At 42.6% G+C, this 17,560-nt stretch overlaps 3 protein-coding genes across 6 annotated transcripts; all 3 read right to left on the minus strand.

Moving 5' to 3' along the window:
- Window positions 1-1,240: 1,240 nt before the first annotated feature.
- Window positions 1,241-2,998, minus strand: LOC138208651 (E3 ubiquitin-protein ligase TRIM21-like). Its single transcript, XM_069166714.1, has one exon. It carries the CDS (start codon window positions 2,894-2,896, stop codon window positions 1,241-1,243), a length of 1,656 nt encoding a protein of 551 aa, XP_069022815.1. The 5' UTR covers window positions 2,897-2,998.
- Window positions 2,999-6,194: 3,196 nt separating this feature from the next.
- On the minus strand, window positions 6,195-7,888 carry LOC138209045 (E3 ubiquitin-protein ligase TRIM21-like). Its single transcript, XM_069167383.1, has one exon. The coding sequence runs from the start codon at window positions 7,839-7,841 to the stop codon at window positions 6,195-6,197; it is 1,647 nt and encodes a 548-aa protein (XP_069023484.1). The 5' UTR covers window positions 7,842-7,888.
- Window positions 7,889-10,841: 2,953 nt separating this feature from the next.
- On the minus strand, window positions 10,842-12,987 carry LOC138209046 (E3 ubiquitin-protein ligase TRIM21-like). 4 transcript variants are annotated; one of them, XM_069167387.1, is made up of 3 exons: window positions 12,714-12,987; window positions 12,383-12,677; window positions 10,842-12,349 (listed from the first exon to the last, which is right to left on the minus strand). In XM_069167387.1, exons 1-3 carry the CDS (start codon window positions 12,938-12,940, stop codon window positions 11,297-11,299), a joined length of 1,575 nt encoding a protein of 524 aa, XP_069023488.1. In that variant the 5' UTR covers window positions 12,941-12,987; the 3' UTR covers window positions 10,842-11,296. The 4 variants fall into 4 exon arrangements, with proteins under 4 accessions (XP_069023488.1, XP_069023486.1, XP_069023487.1 ...); XM_069167385.1 differs by having other exon boundaries at window positions 10,842-12,677; XM_069167386.1 differs by having other exon boundaries at window positions 10,842-12,187; window positions 12,254-12,987.
- Between the last annotated feature and the right edge of the window lie 4,573 nt (window positions 12,988-17,560).

Below are 17,560 nucleotides of genomic sequence, written 5' to 3' on the forward strand. Positions count from 1 at the left end.
TACACACACACACACACACACTAGCAGTTAGTTGGGTTAATAGTTACGATTCTCCTTGTAAACCAAACTAACCTCATCAACACTGTTGATCACTCAATCTGATGGGGGACAGAGTTAAGTGTAACACCAATCTGAAGGCAGACTGCTGGAAACTACATTGACTAAATACCGCCCCCTAGTGTACAAATGAAAGTGGATTCATTCCGAGAGATTACTCCTTTAAAGAGTCCCTGTGCAACTCTGTCTGTCAGGGTTTGTTTCCTCCTTCCTGTGTCTCACTGAGTTTATTGCAGCTCAGAGATCAGTTTTACAAAATGACTTCAAATAAACAAACTGAAGGTTTATGTTTAAACAAATCGTTGGATTTTAACAGTTTATTTCGTCCACTGTGACAAATCTTCACGTGAAAAGTGACTGAAGCTGTCAGATAAATGTGGTGGAGTGAAAGGAGACAGTAGATGAACATGGAAGTACTCAAATAAAGTACAAATACCTCCAAATTGTACTTGAGTGCTTCAGTAAATGTACTCAGTTACTTTCCACCACAGACTCTTCTCTAGTTGTTCCTGGATGTAAACAGGAAGTTGAGGTGTTCAAGTTGTTACCTAATGGCTGCTTTTCTGATCCCCTCTGCTGGACAGAGAGGGGAAATACACCAGGCTAAAAAGTTTCAAAATAAAATACTTTAACAAACTGAACGATATAATATTGATCATTATAAAAACAGTGGAGGCTGAAAACAGATATTATTTTAAGAATCTGCTTTATTGGACAAATTTAAAAACACGTACATCGTCTGTCAGTGTACTGACACTCATGATTGATTAATCTGCTGATTGTTTCCTACATTAACTGATCAATAATATGACACGTAGCCCGTAAACACCCCAACATGTTGATGTTTCGTACCTGCCTCTCACTGCTGCAGTTATTACATCACATTATGTTACATTTGATTGTAAAATCTCTTCATCAAAAAACAGAAAAACCTTCAACCTGCAGAGAAAACGTGTTTCCTGCTCAGACGTGTTGATGTTGTGACTCTGAAGCTTTCTGACACTCTGACAGAAACATTCCAGCTCAGGACATCATGACTTTTAATGCTGCATCATCACATCAGACAGGAAACAGTGGGGACATACTGGACATCAGAGGAGACACATTTCCCTCACCCTCAGTCCCACAGACCGGATCACAGAGAACCTTTTTAATAAGTACGTTCACTGATGGAGACGCTTCATCATGAAACAGAACAGACAGTTTGATTGACAGGAGAGATGATCAGAGGTGCAGAGTTTTTACCACCTTCATTAAGACAGGGACAGAAGTATGGGAGGAGTTTGTCAGTGAAGGAGCAGCCAGTAAAGGAGTAGATAAGAGCTGCAGCATCGACATCATAAAAGGAGACCAGACCCTCCTCATAATCCACAAACACCCCCACCTTCTCAGGACCAGACCCAAGACTCAGACGGACTGGAGGACCAGCCCAAGCTTTGTATTCATTTCCATTTCTCAGACATATAGTCCAGAAACCTTTCTGAGGACTTGCTATGATGCTTCCCTTCCTGTTGATCGACTCTCTGACCACACCTAAATCCCATTCCGTCTTTCCTTTGACCTGAACCTCAAAAGAAAACCTGCCTGCAGAGAAACTCTGTTTTCCTAAAACACAAACACAGAAAGAAAACCTCTCTGGGTTGTCTGGAAGATTCTTCCTCACGTCACCATGGTTCACTTGTTTCCCGTCATCAGACAGGATGAGGTTAGGATGTGCTGTATCAGGATCCAGAGTCACGTCCACTGCAGACTGCTGGAGTCTCTTCAGCTCGGCCTCAAACAGCAGCTTCCTCTTTTTCCTGAGCGTCTCCTCCAGCTGAACCACAGCTCTCACCACAGTCCCCTCATATGATGGTGGACGGATGCTGACCTCTGTCCGGTCCTCGGTGGGTGGAGCAGCTGTCAGGGACGAGAAGTTTTGGAGGAGGTGGAGGTGGTCTGCAGAGCGTGAGAGCTGCTCCACCTCAGAGCTCCTCTTCATCAGCTCAGAGATTTCCTGCTGCAGATCTGTGATGAAACCTTCAGCCTGTTTCTCTACTGTTTCCTGCTTCTCTTGGATCTCCTCTATGAGCTCGTTCAGGCCTCTCTCAGCCGCCTCCTTCAGAGCAGTGAACACCTCAACACCTTCTGCTTTCTCTCTGTCTGCAGCAGCTTTACTCGTCTTCACCGACTCTTTGAGCTCCTCAATCTTCAGTCGTCTCTTCTGGATCATCTGCTGAATCTCAGCCTCTGTCTTCCCCAGCTCTGCCTTCTTTCCTTCAGATTCTTCGCTCAGAGGAACCAACTCGTGTGTCTTGTGGTCTAAAACAGAGCAGAGCATGCAGACACATGTCTGGTCGGTCTGACAGAACAGCTCCAGAGGTTTATGGTGCTTCGTACACATCCTGCCTTCCAGGTTCTCCACAGGCTCCGTCAGCTGATGTCTTTTCAGGCTGGACGTTGTCAGATGAGGCTGCAGGTGAGTCTCACAGTAGGAGGTCAGACACACCAGGCAGGACTTGAGGGCCTTCAGTTTGGTTCCAGTGCAGACGTCACAGGGAACTTCTCCTGGTTTGGCAGCTTGTTGCTCTGAGCTGCTGCTGCTGGCTTTCTGTTGAGCTTCATGTCTGAACTGAGCAACCATCTCAGAGAACAACGTGTTGACTCTCAGCTGAGGTCTAGTGTCGAACTTCTCTTCACACATGGGACACTGACACCTGTCGGTAACGGTCCAGTGTTGAGTGATGCAGTTTTTGCAGAAGTTGTGTCCACATGGTGTGCTGACTGGATCAGTGAACACATCCAGACAGATGGAGCACAGAAACTGATCCTCAGAGAGAAGACAGCTGGCAGCAGACATGTCTGCAGTCTGAGGACAAAAGTCAAAGAGGGAAAAACATCATTTTAAAAAGAGTTATGAAGACAAATATTCTTCTATTGTTTCTTCTGTTCTACAGCTGAACTTCACAGAGTTAATGTGACACGAGGAGTCGGTATGAAATGAAAGGAGTTGAACTTCCTGTTTGAATGAAGCTGTAAGTTTTGTGTTGATGCTGATTGTTGAAACAATAAATCTGATCAGCTGTACTCACCAGTGTTGGACTCAGGTGTTGAGGAAGAACAGTTGAAGTTTATTTTATCTTCAGAAAGAAAGAGAGGTTCGTCTTGTTTGTAGGTCTGCTGTCTCTCAAACTAACTTTCACTTTCACTTTAAAGTGACCTTGAATCTAGTGTTTCCAGTTTGGCTCCGCCTCTCTACTGCTGTTTGTCAGGGTGTGTTTCCTCATTCAGCTTCAGACATTATTAAAGTTACAACACTGTTTCCCAAAAAGTTGCGATGCTGTGTAAAATGTAACAAAAATAAATATGATTTACATATCACTCATATTTAAATGAAAATATACCAAAGACAACATAACTGTTGAAACTCAAAGTTCATTGTTTTATGAAAAATATATTCTTATTTTGAGTTTGATGGCAGCAACACATCTAAAAACAAATTGGAATAGGGTAAACAAAAGACTGGAAAATTTGTGAAAAGCTAAAAAAAAAAAAAACAACACCTGGTGGAACATCTCACTACTAATTAGGTTACCTGGCAACAGATCAGCAACATTATTGGATATAAAAAGAGCATTTCAGAGAGGCGGAGTCTCTCAGAAGTGAAGATGGGGAGAGGAAACTTTTCTGAAGTTTCAGATCATGACAGATGGTCGTCCTGGAAAAGACATAAAAGAAATTTGTTTAAAAAAATTAATTGTTCATTGAAAAGAAGTCAATGTGAGTTTTCCAGTGAGACCTGGACGCAGCGTTTACACACAAAATGCTGATGATGGCTGAATTTTTAATAACATTCATAACGGACACTCAAATCATATTAACATCTATGACATCAAACATGATCCTCCTGAAGCATCAGACTGCACCCAGCCAATATTTTCAAAATGTCATTTATTGGATCAACATTCGTCATTAAAACACCCATCAACATGTACAATATTACAATATATACACTTTATTTTTGAAAGTACAGCAGGTGGAGACCAGCAGCCTTCAACGGGGACTAAAATCTGCAGCAGGACGCCGTCGGTGTCCGAACATCTCCTGCGAGACAAAGGTCATGTTCAGGAAGCCGTCCTCGTCCTGGTGATCTTTGTACACCTGCGCCATGGTGAGCGACATGCTGGCCAACCCGCTGTTGTTGATGAGCAGGTAGAAGGCCTGACTGGGCAGCAGAGCCATCCGGTTCCTGAGACACAAGACGAAGAGCTGCTTTAAATGAGTGTCGTTCTGCCGGCTGCACGTCGCCCGTTAGCTGCGTCACATGACACGCCGAGTCGGCAGAAATCTCTGTAATGATCCGTCTGCTACCAGACTCCATTAAAATTCTAAGCATTTTAAGGAATTAAAACAAGAAACACTCTTGCATGTAAAACCCAGAATGCACTGCAAGAGGAAAATGAGCCGCTGCTCGCAGTTTTAAAAACTTTAAAGTTCCTTTGTGTCAGATAATCGACTGAAGTCCCCACATTTATCTAAAGGTGACATTTTGTCACACCATCAGTGCTTCGTCTGCTGGCTGTCGTTTCCAAGTTATTCCAGAGCTGCCACCAAAATGATGCAACACTTTCTACAAAAAATTAAAAAAAAAAAAGTCAACAAACCATCGGAAAGAAAAACTGTTTGACAAACAAAAGTTTCTCTTCTACTGCTGGTACTATGCACTTATTTTAGGTTTCCCCATCGGGCAAAAATTCTGGGTAGTATTCTTCAGGAGCCGGTACTAAAAACAACGACTACACAGAGGGAATCATTACAATCACAGCGTCATGAGACACCGAGCTGTTTATTTTAGTCACTGGACTACTTGATTAAAAGCGAACCGTGTGTCATGTTGAAGATGAGGTGACCACACACACACACACTAACAGTTAGTTGGGTTAATAGTTACGATTCTCCTTCTAAACCAAACTAACCTCATCAACACTGTTGGTCACGTAATCTGATGGGGGACAGAGTTAAGTGCAACACCAATCTGAAGGCAGACTGCTGGAAGCTACATTGACTCAATACCGCCCCCTAGTGTATATATCAAAGTGGTTTCATTCCCGCAGATTACTTTTTTTTAAAGAGTGCCAGTGCAGCTCTGTCTTTCAGGGTTTGTTTCCTCCTTCCTGTATCTCACAGACTTTATTGCAGCTCACAGATCAGTTTTACAAAATGACTTCAAATAAACAAACTGATGGTTTAAGTTTTAACAAATCGTTGGATTTTAACAGTTTATTTCATCCACTGTGACAAATCTTCGCGTGAAAAGTGACTGAAGCTGTCAGATAAATGTGGTGGAGTGGAAGGAGACAGTAGCTGAACATGTAAGTACTCAAATAAATTACAAATACCTCCAAATTGTACTTGAGTACTTCATTACATGTACTCAGTTACTTTCCACCACAGACTCTTCTCATGTTGTTCCTGGATTTAAACAGGAAGTTGAGGTGTTCATGTTGTTCCCTAATGGCTGCTGTTCTGTTGCCCTCTACTGGACGTAGAGTGGAAATACACCATGCTAAAAAGTTTTAAAAGAAAACACGTTAACAATCTCAATGTTATAATATTGATCATTATAAAAACAGTGGAGGCTGAAAACAGATATTATTTTCAGAATCTGCTTTATTGGTCAAATTTAAAAACACACACATCGTCTGTCAGTGTACTGACACTCATGATTGATTAATCTGCTGATTGTTTCCTACATTAACTGATCAATAATATGACATGTAGCCCATAAACACCCCAACATGTTGATGTTTCATAACTGCCTCTCACTGCTGCAGTTATTACATCACATTATGTTAGATTTGATTGTAAAATCTCTTCATCAAAAAACAGAAAAACCTTCAACCTGCAGAGAAAATGTGTTTCCTGCTCAGACGTGTTGATGTTGTGACTCTGAAGCTTTCTGACACTCTGACAGAAACTTTCCAGCTCAGGACATCATGACTTTTAATGCTGCATCATCACATCAGACAGGAAACAGTGGGGACATACTGGACATCAGAGGAGACACATTTCCCTCAGCCTCAGTCCCACAGACTGGATCACAGAGAACCTTTTTAATAAGTACGTTCACTGATGGAGACGCTTCATCATGAAACAGATCAGGCAGTTTGGTTGACAGGAGAGATGATCAGAGGTGCAGAGTTTTTACCACCATCATTAAGACAGGGACTGAAGTATGGGAGGAGTTTGTCAGTGAAGGAGCAGCCAGTAAAGGAGTAGATAAGAGCTGCAGCATCGACATCATAAAAGGAGACCAGACCCTCCTCATAATCCACAAACACCCCCACCTTCTCAGGACCAGACCCAAGACTCAGACGGACTGGAGAGTCAGCACAAGCTTTGTATTCATTTCCATTTCTCAGACATATAGTCCAGAAACCTTCCTGAGGAGTCAGTGTGATGTCTCCCTTCCTGTTGATCGACTCTCTGACCACTCCTAACTCCCATTTAGTCTTTCCTTTAACCTGAACCTCAAAGTAAAATCTGCCTGCAGAGAAACTCTGTTTTCCTAAAACAGAGACAGTTTTTGAAAACCTCTCTGGGTTGTCTGGAAGATTCTTCCTCACATCACGATGGTTCACTTGTTTCCCGTCATCAGACAGGATGAGTTTAGGATGTGCTGTATCGGGATCCAGAGTCACGTCCACTGCAGACTGCTGGAGTCTCTTCAGCTCGGCCTCAAACAGCAGCTTCGTCTTTTCTTTCCTGATGATCTCCTCCAGCTGAACCATAGCTCTCACCACAGTCCCCTCATATGATGGTGGACGGACGCTGACCTCTGTCCGGTTCTCGGTGGGTGGAGCAGCTGTCATGGACGAGAAGCTTTGGAGGAGGTGGAGGTGGTCTGCAGAGCGTGAGAGCTGCTCCACCTCAGAGCTCCTCTTCATCAGCTCAGAGATTTCCTGCTGCAGATCTGTGATGAAACCTTCAGCGTGTTTCTCTATTGTTTCCTGCTTCTCTTGGATCTCCTCCATGAGCTCGTTCAGGCCTCTCTCAGCCGCCTCCTTCAGAACAGTGAACACCTCAACACCTTCTGCTTTCTCTCTGTCTGCAGCAGCTTTACTCGTCTTCACCGACTCTTTGAGCTCCTCAATCTTCAGTCGTCTCTTCTGGATCATCTGCTGAATCTCAGCCTCTGTCTTCCCCAGCTCTGCCTTCTTTCCTTCATATTCTTCGGTCAGAGGAACCAACTCGTGTGTCTTGTGGTCTAAAACAGAGCAGAGCATGCAGACACATGTCTGGTCGGTCTGACAGAACAGCTCCAGAGGTTTATGGTGCTTCGTACACATCCTGCCTTCCAGGTTCTCCACAGGCTCCGTCAGCTGATGTCTTTTCAGGCTGGACGTTGTCAGATGAGGTTGCAGGTGAGTCTCACAGTAGGAGGTCAGACACACCAGGCAGGACTTGAGGGCCTTCAGTTTAGTTCCAGTGCAGACGTCACAGGGAACTTCTCCTGGTTTGGCAGCTTGTTGCTCTGAGCTGCTGCTGCTGGTTTTCTGTTGAGCTTCATGTCTGAACTGAGCAACCATCTCAGAGATGAACGTGTTGACTCTCAGCTGAGGTCTAGTGTCGAACTTCTCTTCACACATGGGACACTGACACCTGTCGGTAACGGTCCAGTGTTGAGTGATGCAGTTTTTGCAGAAGTTGTGTCCACATGGTGTGCTGACTGGATCAGTGAACACATCCAGACAGATGGAGCACAGAAACTGATCCTCAGAGAGAAGACAGCTGGCAGCAGACATGTCTGCAGTCTGAGGACAAAAGTCAAAGAGGGAAAAACATCATTTTAAAAAGAGTTATGAGGGAAAATATTCTTCTATTGTTTCTTCTGTTCTACAGCTGAACTTCACAGAGTTAACGTGACACGAGGAGTCGGTACGAAATGAAAGGAGTTGAACTTCCTGTTTGAATGAAGCTCTAAGTTTTGTGTTGATGCAGGTTGTTGAAACAGTAAATCTGATCAGCTGTACTCACCAGTGTTGGACTCAGGTGTTGAGGAAGAACAGATGAAGTTTATTTTATCTTCAGATAGAAACACAGAGATTCGTCTTGACTGCAGCTATGTCTTCTCTCTGACTAACTTTAACTTTGACTGTAATCTGAACTTGAACCTTGTCCTTCCAACGTTGCATCGCTTTTTATTGCTGCTGTTTGTCAGGGTGTGTTTCCTCATTCAGGTTCAGACATCAATATAGTTATAACCGAGTTTTCAAAAAAGTTAGGATGCTGTGTAAAATGGACATAAAATAAATGTGATGATTTACAAATCATGTAAACTCATATTGAAATGAAAATATACCAAAGACAACATAACTGTTGAAACTCAAAGTTCATTGTTTTCAGAAAAATATGTTCTTATTTTGAGTTTGATGGCAGCAACACATCTAAAAACAATTTGGAATAGGGTAAACAAAAGACTGGAAAAGTTGTGTAAAGCTAAAAAAAAAAAAAAAACACCTGGTGGAACATCTCAATTAGGTTACTTGGCAACAGATCAGCAACATTATTGGGTATAAAAAGAACATTTCAGAGAGGCAGAGTCTCTCAGAAGTGAAGATGGGGAGAGGAAACTTTTCTGAAGTTTCAGATCATGACAGATGGTCGTCCTGGAAAAGACATGAAAGAAATTTGTTTAAAAACATTAATTGTTCTTTGAAAATAAGTCAATGTGAGTTTTCCAGTGAGACCTGGACGCAGCGTTTACACACAAAATGCTGATGATGGCTGAATTTTTAATAACATTCATGACGGACACTCAAATCATATTAACATCTATGACATCAAACATGATCCTCCTGAAGCATCAGACTGCACCCAGCCAATAGTTTCAACATGTCATTTATTGGATCAACATTCTTCATTAAAACACCCATAAACATGTACAATATTACAATATATACACGTTATTTTTGTATGTACAGCAGGTGGAGACCAGCAGCCTTCAACGGGGACTAAAATCTGCAGCAGGACGCCGTCAGTGTCCGAACATCTCCTGCGAGGCATAGGTCATGTAGAGGAAGCCGTCCTCGTCCTGGTGATCTTTGTACACCTGCGCCATGGTGAGCGACATGCTGGCCAACCCGCTGTTGTTGATGAGCAGGTAGAAGGCCTGACTGGGCAGCAGAGCCATCCGGTTCCTGAGACACAAGACGAAGAGCTGCTTTAAATGAGTGTCGTTCTGCCGGCTGCACGTCGCCCGTTAGCTGCGTCACATGACACGCCGAGTCAGCACAAATCTCTAATGAGCCGTCTGCGACCAGACTCCATTAAAATTCTAAGCATTTTAAGGAATTAAAACAAGAAACACTCTTGCATGTAAAACCCAGAATGCACTGCAAGAAGAAAATGAGCCGCTGCTCGCAGTTTTAAAAACTTTAACGTTCCTTTGTGTCAGATAATCGACTGAAGTCCCCACATTTATCTAAAGGTGACATTTTGTCACACCGTCAGTGCTTCGTCTGCTGGCTGTCGTTTCCAAGTTATTCCAGAGCTGCCACCAAAATGATGCAACACTTTCTACAAAAAAATAAAAAATTAAAAAAAAAGTCAACAAACCATCGGAAAGAAAAACTGTTCTACAAACAAAAGTTTCTCTTCTACTGCTGGTACTATGCACTTATTTTAGGTTTCCCCATCGGGCAGAAATTCTGGGTAGTATTCTTCAGGAGCCGGTACTAAAAACACCGACTACACAGAGGGAATCATTACAATCACAGCGTCATGAGACACCGAGCTGTTTATTTTAGTCACTGGACTACTTGATTAAAAGCGACCCGTGTGTCATGTTGAAGATGAGGTGACCACACACACACACACACACACACACACACACACACGCAAGAAAAGCGATTGGAGTCTTTCAGACACTGGAACCATCTGATCAATAAGCAGAGCGGAGACATGATTCCTAACCAGAGTTACCCTGTAGTAGTAGTATCCTCATGTTTGCTGTGTGTCACATGCTGTGAACAGTTAGTTGGGTTAATAGTTACGATTCTCCTTCTAAACCAAACTAACCTCATCAACACTGTTGGCCACGTAATCTGATGGGGGACAGAGTTAAGTGTAACACTAATCTGAAGGCAGACTGCTGGAAACTGCATTGACTCAATACCGCCCCCTAGTGTACAAATCAAAGTGGATTCATCCCTACAGATTACTCCTTTAAAGAGTGCAGGTGCAGCTCTGTCTTTCAGGGTTTGTTTCCTCCTTCCTGTATCTCACTGAGTTTATTGCAGCTCACAGATCAGTTTTACAAAATGACTTCAAATAAACAAACTGATGGTTTAAGTTTGAACAAATCGTTGGATTTTAACAGTTTATTTCATCCACTGTGACAAATCTTCACGTGAAAAGTGACTGAAGCTGTCAGATAAATGTGGTGGAGTGAAAGGAGACAGTAGATGAACATGGAAGTACTCAAGTAAAGTACAAATACCTCCAAATTGTACTTGAGTACTTCAGTACATGTACTCAGTTACTTTCCTCCTCAGACTCTTCCCTTGTTGTTCCTGGATGTAAACAGGAAGTTGAGGTGTTCATGTTGTTACCTAATGGCTGCTGTTCTGATCCCCTCTACTGGACATAGAGAGGAAATACACCAGGCTGCAAAGTTTTAAAAGAAAACACTTTAACAATCTCAGCATTTTAATATTGATCATTATAAAAACAGTGGAGGCTGAAAACAAATATTATTTTCAGAATCTGCTTTATTGGTCAAATTTAAAAACACATACATCTTCTGTCAGTGTACTGACACTCATGATTGATTAATCTGCTGATTGTTTCCTACATTAACTGATCAATAATATGACATGTAGCCCATAAACACCCCAACATGTTGATGTTTCGTACCTGCCTCTCACTGCTACAGTTATTACATCACATTATGTTACATTTGATTGTAAAATATCTTCATCAAAAAACAGAAAAACCTTCAACCTGCAGAGAAAACGTGTTTCCTGCTCAGACGTGTTGATGTTGTGACTCTGAAGCTTTCTGACACTCTGACAGAAACATTCCAGCTCAGGACATCATGACTTTTAATGCTGCATCATCACATCAGACAGGAAACAGTGGGGACATACTGGACATCAGAGGAGACACATTTCCCTCAGCCTCAGTCCCACAGACCGGATCACAGAGAACCTTTTTAATAAGTACGTTCACTGATGGAGACGCTTCATCATGAAACAGATCAGGCAGTTTGGTTGACAGGAGAGATGATCAGAGGTGCAGAGTTTTTACCATCTTCATTAAGACAGGGACCGAAGTATGGGAGGAGTTTGTCAGTGAAGGAGCAGCCAGTAAAGGAGTAGAGAAGAGCTGCAGCATCGACATCATAAAAGGAGACCAGACCCTCCTCATAATCCACAAACACCCCCACCTTCTCAGGACCAGACCCAAGACTCAGACGGACTGGAGAGTCAGCCCAAGCTTTGTATTCATTTCCATTTCTCAGACATATAGTCCAGAAACCTTTCAGAGGAGTCAGTGTGATTCTTCCCTTCCTGTTGATCGACTCTCTGACCACTCCTAACTCCCATTTAGTCTTTCCTTTAACCTGAACCTCAAAGTAAAATCTGCCTGCAGAGAAACTCTGTTTTCCTAAAACAGAGACAGTTTTTGAAAACCTCTCTGGGTTGTCTGGAAGATTCTTCCTCTCATCACGATGGTTCACTTGTTTCCCGTCATCAGACAGGATGAGTTTAGGATGTGCTGTATCAGGATCCAGAGTCACGTCCACTGCAGACTGCTGGAGTCTCTTCAGCTCGGCCTCAAACAGCAGCTTCCTCTTTTTCCTGAGCGTCTCCTCCAGCTGAACCACAGCTCTCACCACAGTCCCCTCATATGATGGTGGACGGACGCTGACCTCTGTCCGGTTCTCGGTGGGTGGAGCAGCTGTCAGGGACGAGAAGCTTTGGAGGAGGTGGAGGTGGTCTGCAGAGCGTGAGAGCTGCTCCACCTCAGAGCTCCTCTTCATCAGCTCAGAGATTTCCTGCTGCAGATCTGTGATGAAACCTTCAGCCTGTTTCTCTGCTGTTTCCTGCTTGTCTTGGATCTCCTCCATGAGCTCGTTCAGGCCTCTCTCAGCCGCCTCCTTCAGAGCAGTGAACACCTCAACACCTTCTGCTTTCTCTCTGTCTGCAGCAGCTTTACTCGTCTTCACCGACTCTTTGAGCTCCTCAATCTTCAGTCGTCTCTTCTGGATCATCTGCTGAATCTCAGCCTCTGTCTTCCCCAGTTCTGCCTTCTTTCCTTCAGATTCTTCTCTCAGAGGAACCAACTCGTGTGTCTTGTGATCTAAAACAGAGCAGAGCATGCAGACACATGTCTGGTCGGTCTGACAGAACAGCTCCAGAGGTTTATGGTGCTTCGTACACATCCTGCCTTCCAGGTTCTCCACAGGCTTTGTCAGCTGATGTCTTTTCAGGCTGGATGTTGTCAGATGAAGCTGCAGGTGAGTCTCACAGTAGGAGGTCAGACACACCAGGCAGGACTTGAGGGCCTTCAGTTTGGTTCCAGTGCAGACGTCACAGGGAACTTCTCCTGGTTTGGCAGCTTGTTGCTCTGAGCTGCTGCTGCTGGCTTTCTGTTGAGCTTCATGTCTGAACTGAGCAACCATCTCAGAGAACAACGTGTTGACTCTCAGCTGAGGTCTGCTGTCGAACTTCTCTTCACACATGGGACACTGACACCTGTCGGTAACGGTCCAATGTTGAGTGATGCAGTTTTTGCAGAAGTTGTGTCCACATGGTGTGCTGACTGGATCAGTGAACACATCCAGACAGATGGAGCACAGAAACTGATCCTCAGAGAGAAGACAGCTGGCAGCAGACATGTCTGCAGTCTGAGGACAAAAGTCAAAGAGGGAAAAACATCATTTTAAAAAGAGTTATAAGGAAAAATATTCTTCTATTGTTTCTTCTGTTCTACAGCTTAATTTCACAGAGTTAATGTGACATGAGGAGTCGGTACGAAATCAAAGGAGTTGAACTTCCTGTTTGAATGAAGCTGTAAGTTTTGTGTTGATGCTGGTTGTTGAAACAGTAAATCTGATCAGCTGTACTCACCAGTGTTGGACTCAGGTGTTGAGGAAGAACAGATGAAGTTTATTTTATCTTCAGATAGAAACACAGAGATTCGTATCAACTGCAGCTCTGCCTTCTCTCTGACTAACTTTAACTTTGACTTTAAAGTGACCTGGAATCTAGTTTTTCCAGTTTGGCTCCGCCTCTCTACTGCTGTTTGTCAGGGTGTGTTTCCTCATTCAGGTTCAGACATTATTAAAGTTACAACACTGTTTCCCAAAAAGTTGGGATGCTGTGTAAAATGTAATAAAAATAAATATGATTTACAAATCACTCATATTTAAATGAAAATATACCAAAGACAACATAACTGTTGAAACTCAAAGTTCATTGTTTTATGAAAAATATATTCTTATTTTGAGTTTGATGGCAGCAACACATCTAAAAAAAAATTGGAATAGGATAAATAAAAGACTGGAAAAGTTGTGTAAAGCTAAAAAAAAAAAAAAAAACAACAACACCTGGTGGAACATCTCACTACTAATTAGGTTACTTGGCAACAGATCAGCAACATTATTGGATATAAAAAGAGCATTTCAGAGAGGCAGAGTCTCTCAGAAGTGAAGATGGGGAGAGGAAACTTTTCTGAAGTTTCAGATCATTACAGATGGTCGTGCTCGAAAAGACGTGAAAGAAATTTGTTTAAAAAAATTAATTGTTCATTGAAAAGAGGTCAATGTGAGTTTTCCAGTGAGACCTGGACGCAGCGTTTACACACAAAATGCTGATGATGGCTGAATTTTTAATAACATTCATAACGGACACTCAAATCTCATTAACATCTATGACATCAAACATGATCCTCTTGAAGCATCAGACTGCACCCAGCCAATTGTTTCAACATGTCATTTATTGGATCAACATTCTTCATTAAAACGCCCATCAACATGTACAATATTACAATATATACACATTATTTTTGTATGTACAGCAGGTGGAGACCAGCAGCCTTCAACGGGGACTAAAATCTGCAGCAGGACGCCATCAGTGTCCGAACATCTCCTGCGAGGCGTAGGTCATGTAGAGGAAGCCGTCCTCGTCCTGGTGATCTTTGTACACCTGCGCCATGGTGAGCGACATGCTGGCCAACCCGCTGTTGTTGGTGAGCAGGTAGAAGGCCTGACTGGGCAGCAGAGCCATCCGGTTCCTGAGACACAAGACGAAGAGCTGCTTTAAATGAGTGTCGTTCTGCCGGCTGCACGTCGCCCGTTAGCTGCGTCACATGACACGCCGAGTCGGCACTAATCTCTGTAATGATCCGTCTGCTACCAGACTCCATTAAAATTCGAAGCATTTTAAGGAATTAAAACAAGAAACACTCTTGCATGTAAAACCCAGAATGCACTGCAAGAGGAAAATGAGCCGCTGCTCGCAGTTTTAAAAACTTTAACGTTCCTTTGTGTCAGATAATCGACTGAAGTCCCCACATTTATCTAAAGGTGACATTTTGTCACACCGTCAGTGCTTCGTCTGCTGGCTGTCGTTTCCAAGTTATTCCAGAGCTGCCACCAAAATGATGCAACACTTTCTACAAAAAAATAAAAATTTTTAAAAAAAGTCAACAAACCATCGGAAAGAAAAACTGTTCTACAAACAAAAGTTTCTCTTCTACTGCTGGTACTATGCACTTATTTTAGGTTTCCCCATCGGGCAGAAATTCTGGGTAGTATTCTTCAGGAGCCGGTACTAAAAACACCGACTACACAGAGGGAATCATTACAATCACAGCGTCATGAGACACCGAGCTGTTTATTTTAGTCACTGGACTACATGATTAAAAGCGACCCGTGTGTCATGTTGAAGATGAGGTGACCACACACACACACACACACACACACACGCACACACACACACACACACACTAGCAGTTAGTTGGGTTTATAGTAGTGATGTTACGAGATGTGCCGACGCTTCTAAGCGTGTGTCGAGTAATGGAGGGGGCGTGTCCTCGAAGCGCGTGTAGAGGCTTGCTTCATTTAGAGGAGGAGCCAAAAATGATGACGTCCGAAGCCTCGCTGCCCGGCTGTACCACGTGACTACTTCGGGAAGTGGTTCAGATTTTGCCGGGAGGTTTGACAAGCAATATAAACACCTCAGGCTCCATTCAAAATGTGGGTTGTTGGTGGAGAGTTGAGGTCAGTTGAGAGTTTGGATAGTTTGGAGAGTTTAGAGAGAGAGCTAGTTTGGAGATTTAGGAGAGTGAGGAGAGAAGGATAGGTGATAAGATGGAGCCAGATAGGAAGAGGAGGATTTCCCCTGTCGGAACACTTTGATTTGATAACTCCTAATAAGGTAAGCTAAATCTAACTCTATTTCAGACACATTAGGTTTGCTTATCAAGAACTGTATTTTTCACAGTTTCTTATTTTATTCAAAGGTGAGGTGTTTATTGTGCTCCAAGGAGTTGGGGTACAATAACAACACCTCATCCATGCTAAGGCATTACCGTGCCTTGCATGAGAACAAGGAGGAAACTGGAGCTTCACCCAGCCAAGGTAAGTCATTACAATATTACAAATGCACCATCACAATTTTTCCCTGTTCACTTTTGTTTATTGTGCAAATAAAGACAGGTAACAGACACTGTATTTATTCTCTTTTAACCAGCCACCAGAAAACAAGAGCTGGATGAAGCCCTCGTCTCCATGATAGTGAAGGACACACAGCCCTTCAGTATTGTGGATGATGTTGGATTCAGGGCATTTGTGTCCAAACTGGATCCTAATTATGTTCTCCCTACAAGGCAGGTATGTATGGGTGCATGCATGAAACAAATGAGTACTTTATTGTGTCTCACAGTTCAGCACTATATATTTTTTCCTTTAGGCTCTGAAGGCCATGGTGGAGGCCAAGTATGAGTCAGCTAAGGAGAAGGAGAAGGCTAAAGTGGAAAAGGTGGCTGCTGTTAGCCTTACTTCTGACATGTGGACATCCACAAAACCAAAAACTGTTGAGAAACTGTTATTTCTGAATAAAAATGAATAAAATGTCCCCTGTCCTGTACATCATTGTCCAAGTTACACAAGCATATTCAGTCCCCTCTTCCTAGTTCCACAAACACTTTCACTGTCCTCTGCCTGCTTAAGCCCAGGCCATTTTCCTAAAGTGACAGAAAAACATTATTACACAACCTGCCATATCATATGATACTACCATTTTGGGAAAATTTACACACACAGAATACATTCAAAAAATATTTTATTATGCACATATGTGATAATTTATGTACAGAAATTATTTAGTCATACATTTTTGTAATTCATAGTCATTCCCAACAGCCATAACAGACACAAAAATTCAATGCATCACGTGTGGTTCAGATACAGCTGCCTGTGATTATACACTTGGCCAGTAGGTGGTTTCGTGTGCACACGAAGCTTCGAGTAATGAACCCTTTCTCGAACCAATTGGCTGAAGTGGTTCGATGCCTCATGAGGCTTCATCTCACCATCACTAGTTTATAGTTACGATTCTCCTTCTAAACCAAACTAACCTCATCAACACTGTTGGTCACGTAATCTGATGGGGGACAGAGTTAAGTGTAACACCAATCTGAAATCAGACTGCTGGAAACTACATTGACTAAATACCGCCCCCAAGTGTACAAATGAAAGGATTCATTCCGAGAGATTACTCCTTTAAAGAGTCCCTGTGCAGCTCTGTCTTTCAGGGTTTGTTTCCTCCTTCCTGTGTCTCACTGAGTTTATTGCAGCTCACAGATCAGTTTTACAAAATGACTTCAAATAAACAAACTGATGGTTTAAGTTTGAACAAATCGTTGGATTTTAACAGTTTATTTCATCCACTGTGACAAATCTTCACGTGAAAAGTGACTGAAGCTGTCAGATAAATGTGGTGGAGTGGAAGGAGACATTAGCTGAACATGTAAGTACTCAAATAAATTACAAATACCTCCAAATTGTACTTGAGTACTTCATTACATGTACTCAGTTACTTTCCACCACAGACTCTTCTCATGTTGTTTATTCTTATTTTGAGTTTGATGGCAGCAACAATAAAAACAATTTGGAATAGGGTAAACAAAAGACTGCAAAAGTTGTGAAAAGCTAAAAAAAAAAAAAAAAAAAAAAAAACACCTGGTGGAACATCTCACTACTAATTAGGTTACTTGGCAACAGATCAACAACATTATTGGGTATAAAAGAGCATTTCAGAGAGGCAGAGTCTCTCAGAAGTGAAGATGGGGAGAGGAAACTTTTCTGAAGGTTCAGATCATGACAGATGGTCGTGCTGGAAAAGACATGAAAGAAATTTGTTTAAAAAAATGTATTGTTCATCGAAAAGAGGTCAATGTGAGTTTTCCAGTGAGACCTGGACGAAGCATTTACACACAAAATCTGATGATGGCT

The sequence above is a fragment of the Embiotoca jacksoni genome, unplaced genomic scaffold, assembly GCF_022577435.1.
Source record: "Embiotoca jacksoni isolate LCO1_2020_lvr unplaced genomic scaffold, fEmbJac1.0.p SCAF_4, whole genome shotgun sequence".
In the NCBI taxonomy this organism is placed as follows: domain Eukaryota; kingdom Metazoa; phylum Chordata; class Actinopteri; family Embiotocidae; genus Embiotoca; species Embiotoca jacksoni.

Excerpts from the sequence above, each read along its gene's own strand:
- LOC138208651 (XM_069166714.1), bottom strand. The coding sequence starts at position 2,896 with ATGTCTGCTGCCAGCTGTCTTCTCTCTGAGGATCAGTTTCTGTGCTCC.
- LOC138209045 (XM_069167383.1), bottom strand. The coding sequence starts at position 7,841 with ATGTCTGCTGCCAGCTGTCTTCTCTCTGAGGATCAGTTTCTGTGCTCC.
- LOC138209046 (XM_069167384.1), bottom strand. The coding sequence starts at position 12,940 with ATGTCTGCTGCCAGCTGTCTTCTCTCTGAGGATCAGTTTCTGTGCTCC.